This window comes from Zingiber officinale, chromosome 8A (genome assembly GCF_018446385.1).
Source record: "Zingiber officinale cultivar Zhangliang chromosome 8A, Zo_v1.1, whole genome shotgun sequence".
Lineage (NCBI taxonomy): Eukaryota > Viridiplantae > Streptophyta > Magnoliopsida > Zingiberales > Zingiberaceae > Zingiber > Zingiber officinale.
This window is the reverse complement of record NC_056000.1, coordinates 72,978,157-72,999,527: the sequence shown is the minus strand read 5'-3', so window position 1 is coordinate 72,999,527 and position 21,371 is coordinate 72,978,157. Positions and strand designations below refer to the sequence as shown.

The window sequence follows — 21,371 nt, the reverse complement described above, 5'->3', positions numbered from 1 at the left end:
CCACTATTGTTGCTATTGTTTGTTACTTTGTTTTGCTTCCACACATTGTCGGTGACTGACTTGAGCGTCGGAAGGCCAACGTCGGGGACCCCTTCCCTGGCTCGACACTCACGTAGTTGTGGTTGTAGGGTCATGCGGAGTCAACAAACGGTCAGTTGGAGCGCCACATCCCCAACTTTCATCGCCTCGACTATCGGACATGATCAAATTTGGCGCTGTTTGTGGGAACGTAACCTATATCCGAGCCGAGAAGATGGAAGACACAGGACGACTTCACATAGTGACGCTCACCCAAGAAGAGCTTGACCTGCTCGTGCAAGCCCGAGCGCAGAAATTGTTCGAGTAGCAACAACAGAAGGCGCTAGTCGATTGGTAGGCGTAGCAGGCAACGTCCGCAGCAGGAGGCCAAGCAGCACAGGAGAATCGCCCGGAGCAACTCTCTATCTGGGGGAAGAATACGTTGCCAACTGATACGTAGGGAGAGGCGCCACCCGCACGCATACCTTTTCATTGGGCACTATTACAAACACCCTCAGAGATAGCCTAAGCTAACCAAGAACGAGGATCTTCTTTGGACGAAGCGCCCGTTAGGGACGCACGGAAGGGCAAGGCGCCTCGAGGCAATACATCTCTCGAGCCGATCAACCACCAGTTCTTCGAAGACATATTGAGAGATCCTCTCCTTAAGCACTACACCCCATTGGTGATTGTGTCCTATAACAGGTTGATCGATCCAGATGATCATCTGGATAGGTTTGATATGAAGTCACACTCCACCAGTACATAGATGAAGTAAAATGCTGAGTCTTCCTCACCACACTCTCTGGATCGACGCAACGCTGGTTCAGAAAGTTGTCGGACTGATTAATATGAAGCTTTAAGGGCTTGCGAACGACCTTCTTATACCATTTCACAAGCAACAGACGCTACCAAAAGACAAGCGTCAGCTTATTTTCCTTAAAGTAAGGACCGAGAGAGGCTTTACGAGCCTATATTCAGCGCTTCAATCAAGTGGCCATTGATATCCCTTCAGTCTCATCCGAGACCATGATGAATGCATTCACTCAAGGGCTCGTCGAGGGAGACTTCTTCCGATCGCTCATAAGGAAGCCGCCCAGGGATTATGATTACATGCTCAAAAACGTCAATGAGTGCATCAACGTGGAAGAATCCCAAGCGGCTAGAAGGAAGGAGACGCTAGGCGAACTCTCGGTGCCGATCGAACTCTGACAGATGAGCAACCACCAACCGCCCAGGGGACCAAGAGCTGAAGGAGGGCGGCCACATCAGGAGTCAAGGACGCATGTCATGCAGCATGTCGCTTCCGGCCAACCGAAAGTATCGAAGGGCAAGGTTTGTACACCTATGTTTTGCTCTTTCCACCAGTCCATGTCGCACAACACACGCGACTGCCGAGGATTGACGCCTATTGTCAGTCGACTGGCTCAGCGAAGCTACCACCGTCAATCCCCCTTTCCGGACCAGCGCAACAGACATCAATTCGCTGGGCAGCGAGATGCAGGAAGATCGCCCGAGCGACAGCACCAACGAAGAGAGCACACTAAGCCCGTTGAGCCCCCCCGAGGCCTGGACGACCGAAGCAGGCCCTCCGCTCAGGAGGAAGAGAATCGAAGCAATGCCGCTCGGGGAGAAATAAACATCATCGTCGGCGGTCTAACCAGCGACGACTCTAATCGAGCCCGGAAGTCGTGCGCGCGACGACTGGAGATCCATGCAGTAGGATGCAACCGGGGGAAGGCGAACAAGCCCGAGATCAGTTTCGGACCCCCAGGACTTGGAGGGAGTCGAGATCCCTCATGACGACGCCTTGATCATCCGAGCGGTGATCACTAATTATACCATTCATCGTATCTTTGTTGACACAGGAAGCTCGAAGAACATAATTTTCAAGGAGGCGTTCGGTCAACTGCAGATCGACCGAAGCGAGCTGCTACCTACGACGACCCCACTGTATGGGTTCACCGGCAGCGAGGTTTTACCAATCGGTCAGACCAAGTTGGCCATATCGCTCGGACAGGAGCCACTCAGGAGGACTAGAACCGTGAACTTCATAATGGTAGACGCCCCCTCAGCCTATAATGTCATCCTGGGTCAACTGGCCCTCAATGAGTTCCAGGCAGTAGTCTCTACTTACTGCCAAAAGATCAAGCTCCCGGTGGACGACTGGGTAGGGGAGGTAAAAGGCGATCAACTAACCGCTCAACGCTGCTACGTCGAGATGGTCAAAACCAAAGCCAGGTCCATCCGGAAGACTCCACGGCTAGAAGTAAATACTGTTACTGAAAAAATTCCTGCCCTAGTTTATGAAGAGAAAGAGGAAGTCCAAATCCATCCTCGCCGAGCGGAGGCAACTACTTTCATAGCCGCGGATCTAGGAGCCGAGCAGAAGGCGGAGTTGATCGCCTGTCTCCAACAAAACCATGATGTGTTCGCGTGGTCAACACATGAGCTTCCCGGGATCTCCCCAAGTGTCGTGCAGCACAATCTTTATGTCTGACTCGACGCTCGACGGGTGAAGGAAAGAAAGAAAGACTTCAGCGCTGAACAGAACCTGATCACCCAGGCAGAAATTGAAAAGCTGCTAGAGGTCGGCCATATATGGGAAGTTCAATTCCTGAGTTGGCTCGCCAATGTAGTATTGGTCTCCAAACCAGGCAACAAATGGCGGGTCTGCATCGACTTCTGTGACCTAAACAAGGTATGTCCAAAAGACTTCTATCCGTTGCCTCGGATCGATCAGATGGTGGACTCCACTGCGGGACGCAAGTTGATCTGTATGTTCGATGCCTACCAGGGTTATCATCAAGTGTCGCTCGCCTGCGAAGATCAAGAAAAAGTCAGCTTTATTACGATCGACGGGACGTATTGCTAGAATGTCATACCATTCGGATTCAAGAACACATGACCCACTTATCAGAGACTAATGAACAATGTGTTCTGGCAGAAGATAGGCCGTGATATGGAGGTATATGTAGATGGCATATTGATAAAGTACCTCCTAGCTGCCGACCTATGCTTGGATATCATGGAGACCTACCAGACGCTCAAAAAATATAGGATAAAGCTGAATCCAAGCAAATGTTTGTTCAGTGCGAAAAGTGGGTGCTTCCTTGGCTACATCATCACCGAGCGGGGCATCGAGGTGAACCCTAGCAAAGTACAAGCATTGCAAGACATGCCACCACCTCGAAATTTGAAGGAAGCATAGCGTCTCACCGGGCGGATCATGGCATTGTCCCGCTTTATCTCAAAGTCATCCGATCAAAGCTTGTCGTTCTTCGAAATACTGCGCCGAGCGACCAAATTCAAGTGGGATAACAAGTGCAATCGAGCGTTTGAAGAGCTCAAGGAGTACCTCAACACCCTGCCTGTACTAGTTAAGCCCTGTGTAGGCGAGCCACTACGGATCTACTTGTTGTCTACTGAGCACGCGGTCGGCTCGACTTTAGTAAGGCAGAACGACAAAGAACAACCTGTGTACTTCTTGAGCCATATATTAAAAGACGTTGAGTCCCGCTACACTGGTCTCGAGAAGTTGGCTTACGCTTTAGTAATTGCCGCTCAAGGCTTCGCCCATACTTCCTTGCGTATTCCATAATTGTAATGACCAACAGTCCCTTAGGCAGGGTCTTCCTCAATCCGGAGGTGTCTGGACGACTGATCAAATGGACGACGGAGCTCAGCGAATTCGACATCCAGTACCAACCTTGAACGACCATCAAGGCGCAGTTCCTGGCAGATTTTGTCACTGAGGTACAGAACCCTGAGTCAGGAGTCGTTTGGAAGATATACATCAACGACTCATCTACCAGGCAAGGAAGCGGCATAGGCATATTACTCATCTCCCCTCAAGAAGAGCGGATGTAGCTATCCGTACGGCTGGACTACAGGGCTACCAACAATGAAGCTGAATACGAGGCGCTGATAGCCAGCTTACAGGCCGCTCGGCACATCGGAGCCGTCAAGGTCCTGATCTATTCAGATTCTCAGTTGGTCGCTTAGCAACTTTCCGACGCGTTCGAAATAATCAACGTCCGACTCAAGCTCTACACCGAGGCCTTCGAAAGGATGAAGTCCCACTTTCGAGAGGGCATCATACAGAAGATCCTCCAATCAGAAAATCAGGCTGTCGATGAATTAGCCAAGCTAGCCAGTTTACTGTCATCGATTATCATAGAGCAGTCGATCGAGCAAGTCTCTTTGGTGGCAGACATCGATCGAATGGAAGGACTCACTTTCCCGAACGACTGGAGGACAGCGTTGATAGAATTCTTGTAGTCAGGAATGACGCCGTCCGATCAGGAGGCGGCTCGGTTATTGAGAAAAAGGTTCGGGTGATTCACTCTGATCAGAGACCAGCTGTACACGAAAGTCTTCTCCTGACCTTTGTTCAAGTGCGTCGGATCGGAAGATGCCGATTACATATTGCAAGAAGTGTTGGGACCAATGTGCCCGCTAGAGGGGGGGTGAATAGCGTTTCATCGTGCTTGCGTCGTCTTGATGATATGCAGCGGAAAGAAAGACACAACAAACCAAAACGCTAACACCTAGGATTTACTTGGTATCCACCTCAAGAAGAGGTGACTAATCCAAGGATCCACACACGACACGCTATCTCCACTAAGAACAACTCCTTCTCTGTCGTAGCCGGAGGTGGAGAAGTCTCGTACAAACTCACACTACAACACAACACTTCCACAAGAAGAAGAAAGATAAATACAAATGAATACACTCTTCCTCTAGCTTACTTGTTGCTTATAGTAGCCTCTTGAACCTTGGGGATGCAACCCAAGAGCCTTCAAGAACTGGCTGTGAAGATCTTGAGAAATCACTGTGAAAATCGGAGAGGAATCGCAGGAAAGAACGTAAAATACTGGCGAAGAAAACGCTCCACCCAGGCTTTAAACAGTGCTCTCAATCGATCGAATTCATCCCCAATCGATTAGCACGTCAGCACCGCTCCATCGCAGCCGTCCATCACCTGTATCCTGCGCAACGGTCACTTCCCAATCGATCGACCGATCGATTGGGACTTCCTGAATCGATTGCCCGATCGATTCAGAAACTTTCTGTGCTCTCGCATCCGTGTGAGAGCTTCTGCTGCCCAATCGATCGACCGATCGATTGGCAACTCCCAATCGATCACCCGATCGATTGGGAAAGTCTCTGTGCTCGTGATTTCACATCCCAATCGATTGGGCCTTCCCACAATCACAGCACAGTCCAAATCGATCGACCGATCGATTTAGACCTTGTTCAATCGATCGCCTGATCGATTGAACACTCTGAACTTGACTCAACCTCAAGTCCAAAGTCCCAAACCCAACTTCCGGTCAATCGTGACCAGTTGGGTCTCCATGCCTAGCATTTGGCCACACCCGACCAACCTCGAACTAGCCTTCTAACCTCCTCCATCAGCATTGCGTCTCTCAGATATCTCCCCATCCTTCACGCTTTGCCTTCAGGAGCTTCCTTCGACCTCATCCTAGTTGTCGAGTCTTCCTTGCCAAGTCATACCAGGACTTACTCTGTCAAGACCACATGCTTGGACTTTCCAATTGCCTGGCTCCTCACCAGGACTTTCCCCTACCTAGCTCCTCACTAGGACTTTCTCGTTGCTTGGCTCCTCACCAGGACTTTCCAAATGCCTAACATCCAGTTAGGACTTTCCCAGTCAAGTCTCCTGTCAACCTTGACCTACTTGACTTGTGTTCTCATCAACCTGGTCAATCCTTTGACCATATCCATAACCGGACGATTGCTCCAGCAATCTCCTTATATTGTCAAACATCAAAACTCAAATCCTGACTCAAGCTTAACTTAACTCAAACTTAGTCAAACTGGTCAACCTTCACCTAGGGAAATTACCCCAACAAGAAGTACATCAAGGATCTTGCGGAGGACATCCAGGCAGTCAATCATGGCAAGGAAGATACTACTTGCCGGATATTTTTGGTCGACCCTCCAACAGGATGTCGCTCGGACGGTGGCCACGTGCCTATCCTGTCAAAAGTATCATAACACCTCGCACCGACCCACCGAGGAGATGAAGGCATCCACAGTCTCTTGTCTGTTCGACCAATGGAGTATGGACATTGTCGAGCCCTTCCCCATGGCAATCGACCAATGGAAGTTTCTGCTCATGACCATAGATTACTTCTCAAAGTGAGTGGAGGTCGAGCCGCTTGCAAGGATAACCGAATAGATGGTCATAAGGTTCATTTGGCAACAAATCATATATCAGTTCGACATACCACGACGGCTCGTATCTAACAATGGGAGGCAGTTCGCAAGTCAAAGGCTCAAAGAATGGTGCGAGGGATACGACATTCAGCAAGCCTTCACTTCAGTAACCTACCCTCAGTGCAACGGGCAAGCGGAGGTCGCAAACCGTGAGATCCTTCAAATCCTTCACGCTCGGCTCGACCACGTCGGAGGCAGCTGGGCCGACGAGCTCCCGAGTGTATTATGGGCAATTCACACTACCCCAAAGGAGGGAACTAGCCTAACACCGTTCCACTTGGTATACGGAGGCGAGGCGGTAGTGCCTGTGGAAGTAGGAGTGGAGTCCGATCGAAGGCAACACTACGACAAAGGGAACACCGAGTGGAGGCTTACGGAACTCGACCTGGTGGACGAAGCACGGGAAAAAGCAACCGTTCGGCTAACAGCATACCGTCAAAAGATGAAGCAAAACTACAATCGTAGGGTGATCCCGAGGTCCTTCCAGGTCAGCGATTTTGTTTGGAAAAAAATAAAGTCTGTCGGCGATGTCTCCAAACTTGAAGCACCATGGGTTGGACCCTTCAAGGTCGTGGAAAAGCTCCACTCGGGTGTCTATTATCTGGAGAACAAGACGGGGAGACGGCTCGAACGACCATGGAGTGCAAACCATCTCCAACTCTATCGGGTCAGATGAGAGGTGCACAAGTGTAGAAGTGTATTTATATATTTTTGTACGTCCTCTCTGTTGGGACCTTAGATGGCTAGAGGGGGGTGAATAACCTCTTTGAAAAACACTAAATACAAATTTCTTCAAGAACTTTGTTAGCACAGCGGAATTAGAAAACTAAAACAAGAAAGCACAGCACACTAACTCAGAGATTTACGAGGTTCGGGGATAACTTGCCCCTACTCCTCGGCGTGTCCGTAAGGTGGACGAATCCTCTTGATCTTTCGGTAGATCACACCCCGGAAGCTATCCGGCTAAAGGATTCTCCTTCTCGGTGGAGTAACCTCTCCACAAAGTCTTTAACAGCAGTAAGAAATTAAGCACAAGACTTACAGTAGTGGCTCAAGTGAAATGATCAAAGGAAGCTCACAGCCACAATCAGCGAAGAACAAGCACACTGCTTCAATCTTCCAGAGAGTTTTTCTCCACAGAGCAAAAAGCATTGTCACGAGAGCCTCTCCTCTCCACCTTCATATGCCTCTCTGCTCTGTAACGGATCTCTGCAAAACCTGCAGCAAATCCACGACGTCGCCAATCACGCTTCTTCCTTGTCTGATTGTCTCAGCTCCCACCAATGGCATCCTCGTTTCCACTGGTACCTCTGAGCTTGAACCTATCAGCACAAGTCAAGCTGATTTCGACCAAACGGCTGCCAGCAGATCGCAAACGAGACGTTGCTACCAAAACTGGTTTGTCCGCAGCGAGACACAGCAAAAGCTTTTTCGTCGCCTTCTACTAATGATCCTTAATTTGAATTCACCCAACATCAAGTAATCTGTAACCTGTAACTTCGAGAAAGTCTACAGCAGATGGTTAGAAACGAAATAGGTAAAAGCAATTGCGAATCAGAAACAATAAGAGAAAGCGCATGCAAAACAAGCCATCATGGATCGGTGCGCACCGATCCATGCTTCTGGATCATCTCGACGGTCGCGGACCGATCAGAACTATCTGATCGGTCCCGGGCACCGATCAGCGCCGCTTTCGAAGGTGCGCGCTTCGATCGTCTCCGGACCGATCAAGACTAACTCGATCGGTCCCGCACGATCAATGAAATCTCGATGAGCTCGGATTGATTTCGATCGGTCCGCATCGATCGGTAAAATCGATGGGCTATCGATCGATTGATCGACGGTCGATCGATCGCAAACGCTCGCAGCCATCAACACGATCGATCGGCGACCGATCGTATAGCATTTCCGATCGGTCTGCGGGCCGATCCAGTGTATTGTGGATCGGTCTGCCGACCGATCCGACCGATCGAGCTCGAGCCCTCTCTGACCTAGTCCGGAGGAACGAGCTCCCTAGTTCTCTCCGACTTCATCTGGTCCTAGAGAACGAGCTACCGAGCCCTCTCTGACTTCGCATGCCAAGCTTCCTTCTTAGACTTTTCAACACCAGATGTCCGATCACCCTTGATCCATCTGGATTTTCCCTTGCCTGACTTCACTCACCAGGACTTGCACCTAGCTTCACTCACTAGGGTTTTCACCTGGCTTCACTCACCAGGATTTCCAATCTGCCTGGCTTCACTCACCAGGACTTTCCAACTGCCTAACATCCCAGTTAGGACTTTCTCAATCAGGTCAACCTAGTCAACCTAGATTAGTAATTAATCTAAGTTAAATATCTGATACAAACTTAAATCAGTGTCAACAGCAAAATAACATCCAGGTCAGACTGTATCAACACTCTCTAGATGCAGGATCAAAATAAAAGATTTCTAAGCTATCTGTCGAACGACACCTCAAATCGTCGAGCAACGACATTAAACGAGTGTCCCCACCAACGGTCGAGCGGCGACCTTAAACTTAAGTCGTCGAGCGGCGACGTTAAACGTGTGTCCCCACCAACGGTTGAGCGGTGATCTTAAACTTGAGTCTTCACAAAATTATCGAGCGGCGACGTTAAACGCGTGTCCCCACCAACGGTCAAGTGGCGACCTTAAACCCAAGTCTTCACCAAATCGTCGAGTGGCGACGTTAAACCCCAGTGTTCACCAAATCGTCGAGCGACGACATTAAACGCTTGTCTCCACCAACGGTTGAACGACGACATTAAACCCCAGTCGTCATCAATGGTCGAGCGGCGACCTCAAACCCGAGTATTCACCAAATCGTCGAGTGGCGACGTTAAATGCGTGTCTCCACCAATGGTCGAGTGACAACCTTAAACCCCAGTCATCATCAGTGGTCGAGCGATGACCTTAAACCTTGAGCGGCATCAGACCATCGAGCGACGACGTTAAACGCGTGTCTCCACAACAGTCAAGCGGCAACCTTTAACTCAGACAAGTTAGCGGAATAATTTATGCACCGTCGAGCGACGACGTTAAACCCTAGAGGTATATAGGCCATTCAGGAGGTGGTACCGAAATACTTCATTGGAAACGAAAAAAATTGAAACCCAAACAAGATCGAGTGAACAAGCATACACGGTGAAGCTGAGCGAGAAGGTCACGAGGCACTCATCAGGAAAAAGATAAATCATACAGGAAAAGCTTCGTTGGACTGCAAACATATATATTGAAAATAAAACATTCGACGAACAGGCGAGTATCCATTGATACTTCAAAAAAAAGGGGGCTCACAAAGGAGAATTACAAGATGAGCGATCAACCTCACTCGAGATAATCTAAAACGTCATCAGACAGCGACTCGTTCAACTTGTCGCGACTGATGACGCTGTCTGCAGAGTGGCGAAAATGTGATCGCCCTCCTGGAGTTGGCTGAGCATGCCATCGATTGCCAGTTCGAAGAGCCGAAGGGTCCAATTGGTGACCTTATCATTAAAAGTGTCTGAGCGGAGGTAGGCTTGTTTCCTGACTTCAAACCTGCTCGGCTCGACCTCTTGGTAGGTCGTCAGAGCCGCTCGGGAGGCTTCCAGCTCATCTTCGGAGCTTTTAGCTTTCCCCGAAGCGAACCTTCTTCAGCCGATCGACTGCTCCACTCGATCACAAGTAAATCTTCGGCCTCCTTTAGTTTCTGGGCAAGGTCCGAGCCTCTTGGTTCTTCTGTTCTAAGTCGGCAATGGCTTGGTTTTTCCTCATTGTGGCCGACTCGATTTTCTTGTCGAAGGTGCTGACCTGTTTATTGAGTCAGCTCAGCATCACCTCCTGATTGGCAGTTTTCGCCCGCTTGGCCTCGAGGAGCTTGGTGGTCTTTTCTAAGTCGACCTTCAACTTATCAATCTCGGCAGCTAACGACCCTTGGGAGGAGGATGGGTCACTCGAGACTTGGAGTTTCTTGAACTCATCCTCCAGAAACGCGAGCTTGTGGCACATGACCAGGTTCTCCACCCAGTACTGCAAACAAGCGGAAAAAGGTTAGAGTCGAATGGAGGTAAACCACGAATTGGCGATTAAAATACTTACCCCGGTGGGCATTTGAGTGTGACTATTGGCAAGTGCGCCCAGAGGCATCACCGCTGCGCGGGCTCTTGCCTCCTCCCAGACCTCGACGAGCAGACCCTTGATGAGGATCTGACGTTCAGGAGTCCTGGACTGGGTGCTCGGCTCGCTATAGTCCTCCATTGGTAGATGGAGGATCACGGTAATTAACCGCCTACCGCTCGGGGCCGAGTGAACCGATGACGCACGACCAGAGGCACGGGATGCGATCGCTGGACAAATGCTAGACCTTAGAACCCTCAGTGGTTGTGTGGGGGCGGCAAGAAGGCCACAGGCGATGCGGCGACAGTGCCTTGCGGAGGCTCGACGAGGGAAGGTGTCCGGTTAGATGACGCTGCCTCAATTTCTGGAATTGGTACTGGGGTCGAAGTCTCAACCTGCTTGGCGACCCTCGCGACAGAGGTAACAGAGCAGGATTAAGTGTCTGCTCGGCGCCTCTTGTGCTTAATGAGGGGTTCGCCAGATGAACCGGAGCCATCAGTTTGAGCGGGGTGGTGTGGCTCAGGTGGAGCAAGCGGTCGGCCAACCTCTTCCATGCTGGTCGTTTGGTTGGCTGCTCCCCTGCTCGCCACGACGGGGGTTGCCCCATCCCTGCCTTGCGGGTCTCCTTGAGAGTCAACCGGCTGGAGGTCACGGCTCGCCAGTTCTACAGTAGCTACCACGTTGATTACGACGTCCTTGAGTTTTGTCTGGTCGGATAGACGGGCTCGCAACACAACTTTGGTTGCAAAAAAGTAAGAAAAATCAGTTAAAATCAAAGAAAGCAAGTAAAGTAGCTCTATTACCTAGGCTGGCCGGGAGCCTGGCTTGGATCGGACTCAGGCCAAAGATGTGCAGCACACCCTCAGGCAACAACTTGTGGATGTCATACTTCTGGTCGACCAGCATGGATGTGGAATGAAGGTAGTCCGAGCGGCTCTTGTATTTCTTTAGATCGGATTGAGGTGGTAGGTCGACCTGCCAGTGGGTCCGGAAGCTCGGTCGTTCAGGGAGGCGTATAAAAAAGAAGTATTCCTTCCAATATTTATTGGAAGTCTACATTTTGCCAAAAAAACACCAGCTCGATTCGAGATTGAAACAGAAAGGTCCCCAGTTCGGATTGTTTTGGGTAATAGAAGTAGTGGAAAGCTCGAGGAGTGAGAGGGATGTCGTGCAGCCAAAACAACATAATGATGCCGCACATAAGGCGAAAGGAATTCGACACGAGTTGCGGAAGGGGAATACGGAAATAATTACAGACTTCAATAATGAAGGGATGGATAGGGAAGTAGAGACTGACCATAAATTGGTCCCTGAATAGACAGATGGCGTCAATTAGCGGTTCATTTGGCCGATCGAATGAGGAAATTAAAATGATCTCATGATCAGGAGGAATTTCAAAAATGTTCTTGAGGCTCTCAGCGTCGTCCGAATCGAACCTGGTTTCCATAGTGGTGTACCATAGTTTAGGAGGGGGCCCGGCGGCTAAGAAGAGCGGGCCATTGCAAAAGAAAGCGGAAACAGTGGAAGAAATGCAATTGAAAGTGCAAAAAGACCACGGGAGGGTTACCAGGAATGAAGAAAAAGGCCGAGAATCGAGGATGAGCAAGATAGGGAGGAAAGCTTACGGGGAAGGAGAAGGAAGTCGTCGGAGAAGGAGCGCTGGAGGTCACCGGAGGATCGCATAGACACAAATCGAGGGTAGCTCTCGAGGAAGACCCAATCGTAGAGAGGAAGCTGGCGCTACGAAGTTTATAAACTTTGAGCTTGGCAGATTGGGACCGTCCGATCTAGGGTGCGGAAACCAAGACACAGATCCGACCGTAGAATTTAAACCTTTAAGCATCACATCAGCGCCTGTCGCTTCGAACGTGTGGCGACAGCATCGGCGACACGTGGCACATCCCCACAGGTCAGCATTTAATGGGTGCCATTAATAGGGGTGGGAGCATGCTCGGCCTTAATGGACGGGATTTACACAAATTTCGAGAAATCCGGGTGCGTCAATGTTGATTGTACTCGCTCAAGGACACCGAAGGAAAGATCCAGATACAAACACTACTAGCCCCGGACGGCCTCAGGGATCAGCCCCAAGGCCGATCGACATTCTTCGGCATGCCGATCGGAGCCCAGCCAATACTGCGGCTGATTAGGCGACCAATCTCCAGAGATAATTTTTTGTCCAGTCAGTCGGACTTGCAACCTCCTTCGACTAGACTTGAGGGGAGGCATGTGGGATGCGACGATAAGGAGGGGCCCACCTCGCGGAAGGTCAGTGCCACGGTGGAGTTCAGAGTCAAGGTAGTTAAACGCCCTTATATCACTGGCCGCTCGGGTAGTCCGCTCGCCTGATTAGGATTATGAAGACTTGATCCGGCATGATAACAGCTCGATGGGGTTCCGAGCTTCCGACGCTCAGAGAGACTAGGTATTTGCAAGGGCACGCCGAGCGGCTTCCCCGCTCGACCTTATATAGAGCTATAAGAACAGAGCGGATTTACGACCGAGCTACACAAAAACAAAAGGGTCGCCGAGCGGCTTTCCCGCTCGTATAGAAAAGTGGCTCATGGACCAAGACGATGGGAGCGCTGGTCGAGCGACCTTCCCGCTTAGCCAGATAATACACTCATCCGAGCAGAAAGTGAGAACCTGAGTCGAGCGGCTATCCCACTCGCCCCAGTAAAAGACACTGCTAGTTGGATATTATCTTTTTGGGAGCATGCGCCGCTGACATGCGGCATAGTCGGCGACTAGTTCAAACAGAAAATCGTACGGCAGAATCTTCCACTGTGGCTTCAGAGATATTCTCGGCTCGTTAAGGTATTGTGTCAGACACACTTTACTGATACATCTTTTCAGGAAAAGCTTCGAGAAACGTGCACATCTTGGAAAGCATGCACGCGCGCTACAGGAGTCCTATATAAAGGGGGTCCAAGCTTCAGCGGAGGTATGCGATAATCCACTGTTGTTGCTACTGTTCGTTACTTTGCTTTTCTTCCATACATCGCCGGTGATTGACTTGAGTGTCGAAGGGCCAACGCCGGGGACCCCTTCCCTGGCTCGGCACTGACGTAGTTGTGGTTATAGGGTCGCACGGAGTCAACACACAGTCAGCCGGAGCATCACATCCCCAACTTCCGTCACCTCGACTATCGGACATGATCAGTACCCTTTATTATCATTTTCATCAAAAAAAAAAAAATCATTTTTCAAAGAAATATATATTAGAGCAGCATTTAAATATATTTATCATTTTAAAAATATTTTTATTAGTAGCCATGTCAATATTTACTATAATAATTTTGATTAAATTAAAATCAATTTAATTAAGTGTACATAATTTTGATAGTATTTTAATATAACAATTGCCCATATATAAAAATTCTCATTTATTTATAATAATTGTATTTTTTTAATAATTAAGGTCATAGCTGCTATAATGATATTAGAATAAGGATATATTTTCGAGATAAAAAATATACAAGAATATTATTTTAATGCTTTTTTAAAAAGGAAAGTTTTTTTTTATAATAAAGAGCGCTTGTTTGATTTTTATCCAAATTTTTTACAATAACAATAAAATAAAAAACAGTCAAACAATTTATAAAACTATCGACCGTGAAGACTAAGTTCAAAAATAAAATTAAGATAAAAATAATAAAATAAATATATTCTTTACCTAAAACGAAACAAAAACTGAGGGCTTTGTCACAATAGAATTCAATATCTTATTTGAGTTTCCCTTGCCTCCTTTTATAGCTCTTCAAATCACCATTAGTACGCTCTAATAGTTAGTTTTCAAACGCATGGATATTTGTTTGCTACCACCGCCTCTGATCAGCCGAGGCGAGCGATGCCCCTGATCCGGCGGCCGGAGACGAAGGCGCTGAAGGACGCCAGCGTGTCCCCCAAGTAGACATCGAACAAGTGCAGCCACGTCTCTGTGCCCTCGTCGTAGATGCTACTCTCGCTCTCTAACGCCGTCACATTCAAAACAGTACGTTCTCCATAGTCCACCACGTCGCCGCCGGGGTTGATGACCACAGGATCAGAGCACAGCTCGACCACGGCGATCTTACCAGCGGCGGTCACGGTGATGTGGACGCCGGCGTACCCCACGCAGTGGAACCAGTCGAAGCCATCTGTGTATCTCGGCATCGTCGCGGCAGATTATCAGTCGAAGATCGATCAAGAGGAGGAGAGATTAAGAGAGGAAGACGATAGTTGTTCTATCTGTTCTTGGCAGAAATTTATAGTTTCTGAATGAGAATTACTAGCAGCCAGTTAAGTTCGTTAGAAAAAATTGGTTCAAATTTATTTATTTTTTAAATTCGATTCTTTATTTTTCTGAAGAAACTTTAAATATTTAATAATAAAATTTTTAACTGAAATGTTATTAAAAATTATATAAAATAAAAATAAAAATATTTTTAAAATAAAAAATATAAAATAATTTAAAAGTAAAAAAAATAACGAGCATTTTAAAATCGCCCTTCAATTTTACGCACGGTCTCATATGGCACGTGAGCCATGTCTAACATTGCACGACCCAGCCATAAATCCCGTGTCATTCAGCCCAAACTGAACCGGGTCCAGCCTTGTCGCAGATGGCCCAACCTCATTTACACCGATCCTGGACTCCTGGTTAGTTCATTCAATATTTATAATTTATCAATTATCAGCCCTAGAGGGAGTGCCCATTGCGAACCGAAGGCCGAGCGAAATCGGGGAAACGAGACGCAGCGACGACAGCGGTGAGGTAGGCGGAAGGCGATGGCGTCTGCCGCGGTGGAGAAAAAGCAACTGGCGGAGGTGGAGGGCGAGATGTGCGCGCCAGCAGCGCGGGTGAGAGGAGGCGGAGGCGAGGGGTTGCGGCAGTACTACGTCCAGCACATCCATGATCTCCAGCTCCAGATCAGGCAGAAGGCGAACAACCTCCAGCGCCTCGAGGCCCAACGGAACGATCTCAACTCTCGCGGTTAGGAATCCCAACCCTCGATGTGTGTTTTTGCACCATTTTCCACGATGCCCTAATCCTGAGAAGGTTTAGGGTTTTCGAGACTCGATAGAAGTGGCTCCCAATGTGATTGTGCTTTTTCTGCGGGAAATTTAGTTTCGGATTCTTAACAGAGATTTTAGCAATAAGAAAGGGTCAGATCCGTCGCAATAACTTTTCTGGTTGTCTGTTGTTGTACGTTGTGGTTGCAGTCAGAATGCTCCGAGAAGAGCTGCAGCTGCTTCAGGAGCCTGGTTCGTATGTTGGAGAGGTGGTGAAAGTGATGGGGAAATCCAAGGTCCTAGTCAAGGTAAGCCATCTGGTCCATTCGTTCAACTACAAATTAACAAGAATCTTGCAAAAACAAAATTTTTTTTGCTAATTTAGTTTTAAGAAGTAAAGACATCTTGATCCTAACAATTGTTCTTTGTACAGTTTATTCCTGCAATATATTTTGCATATGCGTCTGTGTCAGCATTGTCTAGTTCTTCTCCTACCTAATGCCCACAACTGAAATGTTCCCTATTGTATTTAACCTAATGAACTCTCCCCATGATCCTTCTAACGAGACTCAAATGACCTTCCTGGTCACTCAATTTTTTCTCAAAGTTGAAATGTATATTATATTCTATTTCTTTTGTTTCTAGTTCTCACATAATTGGATCTCCTCTTCCTCCTCATAAGCATTGCAATGTTTCCAATAGAGGTGGCAAACAGGCTAGGCGGTCTCAATCTGACACAGTATAGCCCTGCCAAAAATTAGGTTGAGTCAAGCTTATCTCAGCCTGGAAATTGTGTCAGGCTAGGTGACAGGGTTTGGGCTGAGCTGGGCATGACCCAGGCTCGGTCGTGTGATTGGCATGGTCCGCAACATGAGTTTAATAGTTAAAAACACATGATATGTCTAAATTATTCACCATTTTTTTTAAAAAAAAACAGCTATTTTGGATTTTTTGCTTAAATTTACCCTAAATTTACTAAAGTAACCTAAAATTTCAAAATATTTCTCTATGATTATCAAAATTTTCATTAATAAAATTTTATTTTATTTTTGGATTTGTTTTTCTGTTTCTTATGATTTTTTCTGTTCTTATGAAAATTTTCTATGTTACTATAATTTTGTAGCACTTTTTTATATGTATTTGAGACATGAAACCTAGTGTAAATAAGCTTAAGTTGTGGCTTGAACTTTTTTGCCTAATTCTCTTGCATTAACTTGGTCATCTTTAGAATTTCAAAAATCTTGAGTAATTTTTGAAATATTAGCTTTGATATATACAATTGATCATTCTTGTTGCAAATAAACTTGCACTTATTTAATGCATTCATTTGGACATCAGAACTGGTACAACTTTGGTTATTTAATAGTGTGGGTGCTAATGCAAACAGTATTATGTCCGCTTCAGGTTCATCCAGAAGGCAAATATGTTGTTGATATTGATAAGAGTATTGATATCACTAAGTTGACGCCATCAACCAGAGTCGCACTTCGCAATGACAGTTATGTTCTTCATCTTATCCTACCCAGCAAAGTGGACCCTCTGGTCAATCTAATGAAAGTGGAAAAGGTTCCTGATTCAACCTATGACATGATTGGTGGCCTTGACCAGCAAATCAAAGAGATTAAGGAGGTCAGTGAAGTTTCAAATGCCCACGTCTTATTTCAATTTAAGATATTCCCTTGGTCTATTGAAATAGTAAGGTCCTTTCATAAATGTCTGTCTCTATTCAGGTTATTGAGCTTCCAATCAAGCATCCGGAATTGTTTGAAAGCCTTGGAATTGCTCAACCAAAGGTATAGTCACCTTATCCATGGTATATCAGAATGTTTGTCTAATATGTGCTATTTTCAGGGAGTCCTGCTTTATGGCCCACCTGGCACAGGGAAAACTCTGTTGGCGAGGGCTGTTGCTCATCATACGGATTGCACCTTCATTAGGGTTTCTGGTTCTGAGTTGGTTCAGAAATACATTGGAGAAGGCTCTCGAATGGTTCGGGAATTGTTTGTTATGGCTAGGTATGTTATGCTCTATTTTTTACTAATAAATTCCATGAAAACTTTTGAAAAATATGTTTTAACCATAGAATGGTCTTTGGAAGTTGTAATCTTGTTACAAATGAGAATGGGGGTTTATATCTCAGTCCTAGGACTTTGTTTCTATTAATCCAAAACATGGTGTTAGCCCTTGCAATTGGGAAGATATAATTGTTCATGAGAATAACAAATTGCTTTTATGATGCAAATATTGTTCCTGCAGGGAACATGCTCCATCAATTATATTCATGGATGAAATAGATAGTATTGGATCTACTAGAATGGAGTCCGGTACTGGTAATGGTGACAGTGAAGTGCAACGGACAATGCTAGAGCTGCTTAACCAGCTTGATGGGTTTGAGGCATCAAACAAAATTAAGGTGCATTTATATTTACATATTCATTGGACTACATAGAAACATATCTTCTATAACTTTCTTACATTATTTTCCATTTTTTTAAGGTTCTAATGGCCACTAACCGGATCGACATCCTAGACCAAGCACTTCTCAGGCCTGGTAGGATTGACAGAAAAATCGAGTTCCCAAATCCCAATGAAGAGGTAGATACATGATCGCCACATAATAACACTATCGTTATACGGATGGCTTTGTGAGACATTTTAATCATCAAATTGTATTGCAGTCCCGCTTTGATATCCTGAAGATTCATTCAAGGAAGATGAACTTGATGCGTGGCATAGATCTTAAAAAGATTGCGGAAAAGATGAATGGAGCATCCGGAGCAGAACTTAAGGTAATTATTGCATCATTGCGTGTGCTGTGGCTAACCAACCTTATCTGAAGCTTTTATTATCTGTAAACATTTCAACTATTTTTTTCTATCCATCTTAATAGAGATTGGCGTGTATCACATGATAACTCAACCTTTTTTCTAGTTAGCTTTCTGATGAAATCATATTTTTATTCTAAATACAATTATAGAAAGTAATAATTCAAGGATTTGTTATGATGATTTGTTTCGCAGGCAGTGTGCACGGAAGCTGGAATGTTTGCGCTCAGAGAACGAAGAGTCCATGTTACACAGGAGGACTTTGAGATGGCAGTTGCTAAAGTCATGAAGAAAGAGACCGAGAAGAACATGTCCCTCCGAAAACTGTGGAAGTAGTAGATCTTTGTTACTCGTCTTGTTAATGTTTGAACTCTCAAATTTGTTCATCACCGGACCCACAGAGCAATCTTTTAAATTCTATAAAGCCTGTAACTCCATGCTAATACGCCAAGGGTAAAAATACGTTGAACTACGTGATGCTAATCTACGAGGTTTTGAGGTTTTGGCCAAGTCTTCTAGTTCTTTTTGGCCTTTCTAGTTCTTTATTTTATCAATATTGTTTTATTTCTATGTCTTTATCGAACTTGTCGAACAGATTGTCTCAATTCCAGTGTAATCGTGGATTACTACAATGCAGTTGATCATTGGAAGCAGCGTCCATTTTCAGTGTTGTTTTTCACTATTTTCGAGTCAAATATAGCAAGCACCACGGCGTTAAGGCGGTGTTTTGGTGGAAGAATTAAGACATGGTCAGCGAAGCCGTCGACGCCGTTGCAGAATGCCTGGCTCAGGCGGAGTCGGAGGAGGAGGAGGCCCGCGCCACCGCCCTCCAGACTCTCTCCGCCCTCACCAAACTCAGCAGTCACAACCGTGACCTCGTCGCCCTCACCGACGGCGCCCTCCCTCTGCTGCTCTCCCTCTCCGACTCTCCTCTCGCACTCTCCACCCTCCTCCACCTCTCCCTCAACCCCAACCTCAAGAAGCCGATCGCCTCCGTCGACGGCCTCCTCGGTCGACTCAGTTCCCTCCTCCTCTGCCCCTCCACCTCCCCCCAGACCGCCGCGCTGACTGCCTCCCTCGTCTGCAGCCTCGCCATGCACGACAAGAACAAGGCCCCACTCGGCGTCGCCGGCGCCGTCGAAGCCGTCGTCGAGACGCTCGTCATCGCCACCACCTCCCCTTCCGAGGGAGCTGTGGCGCGCCACCTGCTCAGCTCCCTGGCGGAGCTAGCGCAGTTCCACGGGAACTGCACCCTGGCCGTCCGCGCCGGGGCGGTGCCGGTACTGGTCCGGATCCTCGACGGCCAGGCGGAGGACCTCGTCGGCACCGCCTCGGTTGTGCTGGCGAGGCTGGCGAGTTTCGAGGAGGGGATGGGGGCGATCCGGGAGGTGCCGGGGGTGGCGTGGGTGCTGCTGGAAGCGGTGCGGAAGGGGTGCGTGGTTGGCCGGGAGAGCGCGATGGAGGTGCTGGTAAGGCTGGTGGGGGAGAGCCGGGAGCTGACGGAGGAGGTGGCGGCAAGCGAAGACACGTCCATCCTGCTCGCCGATTTGTCGATAAGAGGATCGGCAAAGCTGAGGGACCAGGCTGCCCTGCTCATGAAGCTGCTGGACGACGCGGACTTCAAATTCGCCATCTAAATCCTCTAAGCTGACACACCAAAACATCGAATTAAAACTGTTTTGCAGTCGAATAAACAAAAGTAAATTTGAAGGTTGATGATGAAAAATTGTGTGAGAGATCGGTCACAAATTTAACTTCAAAATTCTCTGGATGCTCAAGAAGTTACGTGGAGATTTTTCATGAAATTTATTTCTTCAAAAGAAGCTCAGATTTTAGATTAGATGGAAATTTGGGGGTTAGGGTGCACGCCAACTAATTTCTCACCTTAACCGTATTTCTTTATCCTCGTTACAGGAGGAACTTTATGGTCAATGACTTGCTGATCGTGCCAATAAATTTATATATCAAAAAAATTATCTTTTTTAAATTGCTGATTTAAAGGATGTTTATTTTTTTTTACTAATTTATTAAATTCAGTTAGTCTCATTGATTAATTTTGGGATCATCGATCTGGTTCCATAGAATTTTTCCACTAGCTATTAGAGTAAATGGAGAAGCGTTTGCGGTGGGTGATCAAGAAGCCTAGTATCCTTTAGTTGCACGCCCCATTTCGAGAAAAAATTTCAGCAAATTCGCCATAATTAGAAATCGAACCGCGGGTGCCTGGGTGACAACTTAGATGTCATATCCTGAGTTTTGATGAATGACAAGTAGATTAAAGTTAGACATGTTATTGATCTAATCTTGTTATCGAGTGTGCAGAGTTGACTGACTTGACAGGTCAAGAAGACTATACACTAGGTAGGAAGTTTGGTCGGGATGTCTGATTCCTGATTGGCGAAGTCCAAATGTGGAATTCTAGCAGGAGGTCGGGATGTTCGATTCTCAATGGGTTGAAGACCGGATATATGATTCCGGCAGGAGATCGGGATGTTCGATTCCCGATTGGTGAAGGCCGGATGTGCGATTCTAGCAGGAAGACTTGGTGGGTCAGATTGGACGTTAAGGGGGTAACCTGACACTTGGTAAGTAGAGGTTGTTGATGGGTGTCTCATATTTGGATAAGGTTAATATGAGGGATGTTATGAAAAAAATCTGTTAAGATTTTTCGTAATAAAATTCTGTTAAGATTTTATATAACAGAATTTTGTTGTGATTTTTCATAACAAAATTCTGTTGCGATTTTACCGAGTTTGGAGTTTAACATTATTTATAGGGATTATTGTAAGTCTATTGTACAACAACAAACACAAGAATCGTTAGATGTGATTCTCTTGTGTAAAGAGAATTCTAATAAAGTTTCAGTCGTTTTGTGGAATAACCAAATTCTCATACATAGGAGATGGAGGTTGAGAATTCAACAACATCACCGTCGTGTCTTTGTCTTCGATCTTCACATCAACCCGCTTCAGATCACTTACAATCTGGTTGAATACGTTGATGTTCTGACCCAGATCGGTTCCTTCTATCATCTTCAGCCCGAATAATTTCTGCTTGAGATACAGCTTGTTTGTCAATGACTTTGACATGCACCGGCTTTCCAGCTTTTGCCAAACTGCCACCGGTGACTCCTCGTCCATGACATGGTACACCACATCATCCGTAAGACAAAGTCTGATTGTTGCTA

At 46.9% G+C, this 21,371-nt stretch overlaps 2 protein-coding genes across 2 annotated transcripts; both read left to right on the top strand.

The window, feature by feature from the left end:
• The first annotated feature begins 15,040 nt into the window (after nt 1-15,040).
• Nucleotides 15,041-18,694, top strand: LOC122009526 (26S proteasome regulatory subunit 8 homolog A-like). The gene is made up of 9 exons (XM_042565713.1): nt 15,041-15,339; nt 15,570-15,667; nt 16,764-16,988; nt 17,090-17,152; nt 17,211-17,374; nt 17,616-17,772; nt 17,856-17,954; nt 18,038-18,148; nt 18,380-18,694. The coding sequence occupies exons 1-9, from the start codon at nt 15,135-15,137 to the stop codon at nt 18,518-18,520; spliced, it is 1,263 nt and encodes a 420-aa protein (XP_042421647.1). The 5' UTR covers nt 15,041-15,134; the 3' UTR covers nt 18,521-18,694.
• Nucleotides 18,695-18,930: 236 nt separating this feature from the next.
• LOC122010972 (U-box domain-containing protein 12-like) lies at nt 18,931-19,821 on the top strand. The gene has a single exon (XM_042567426.1). It carries the CDS (start codon nt 18,931-18,933, stop codon nt 19,819-19,821), a length of 891 nt encoding a protein of 296 aa, XP_042423360.1.
• The last annotated feature ends 1,550 nt before the right edge of the window (nt 19,822-21,371 follow it).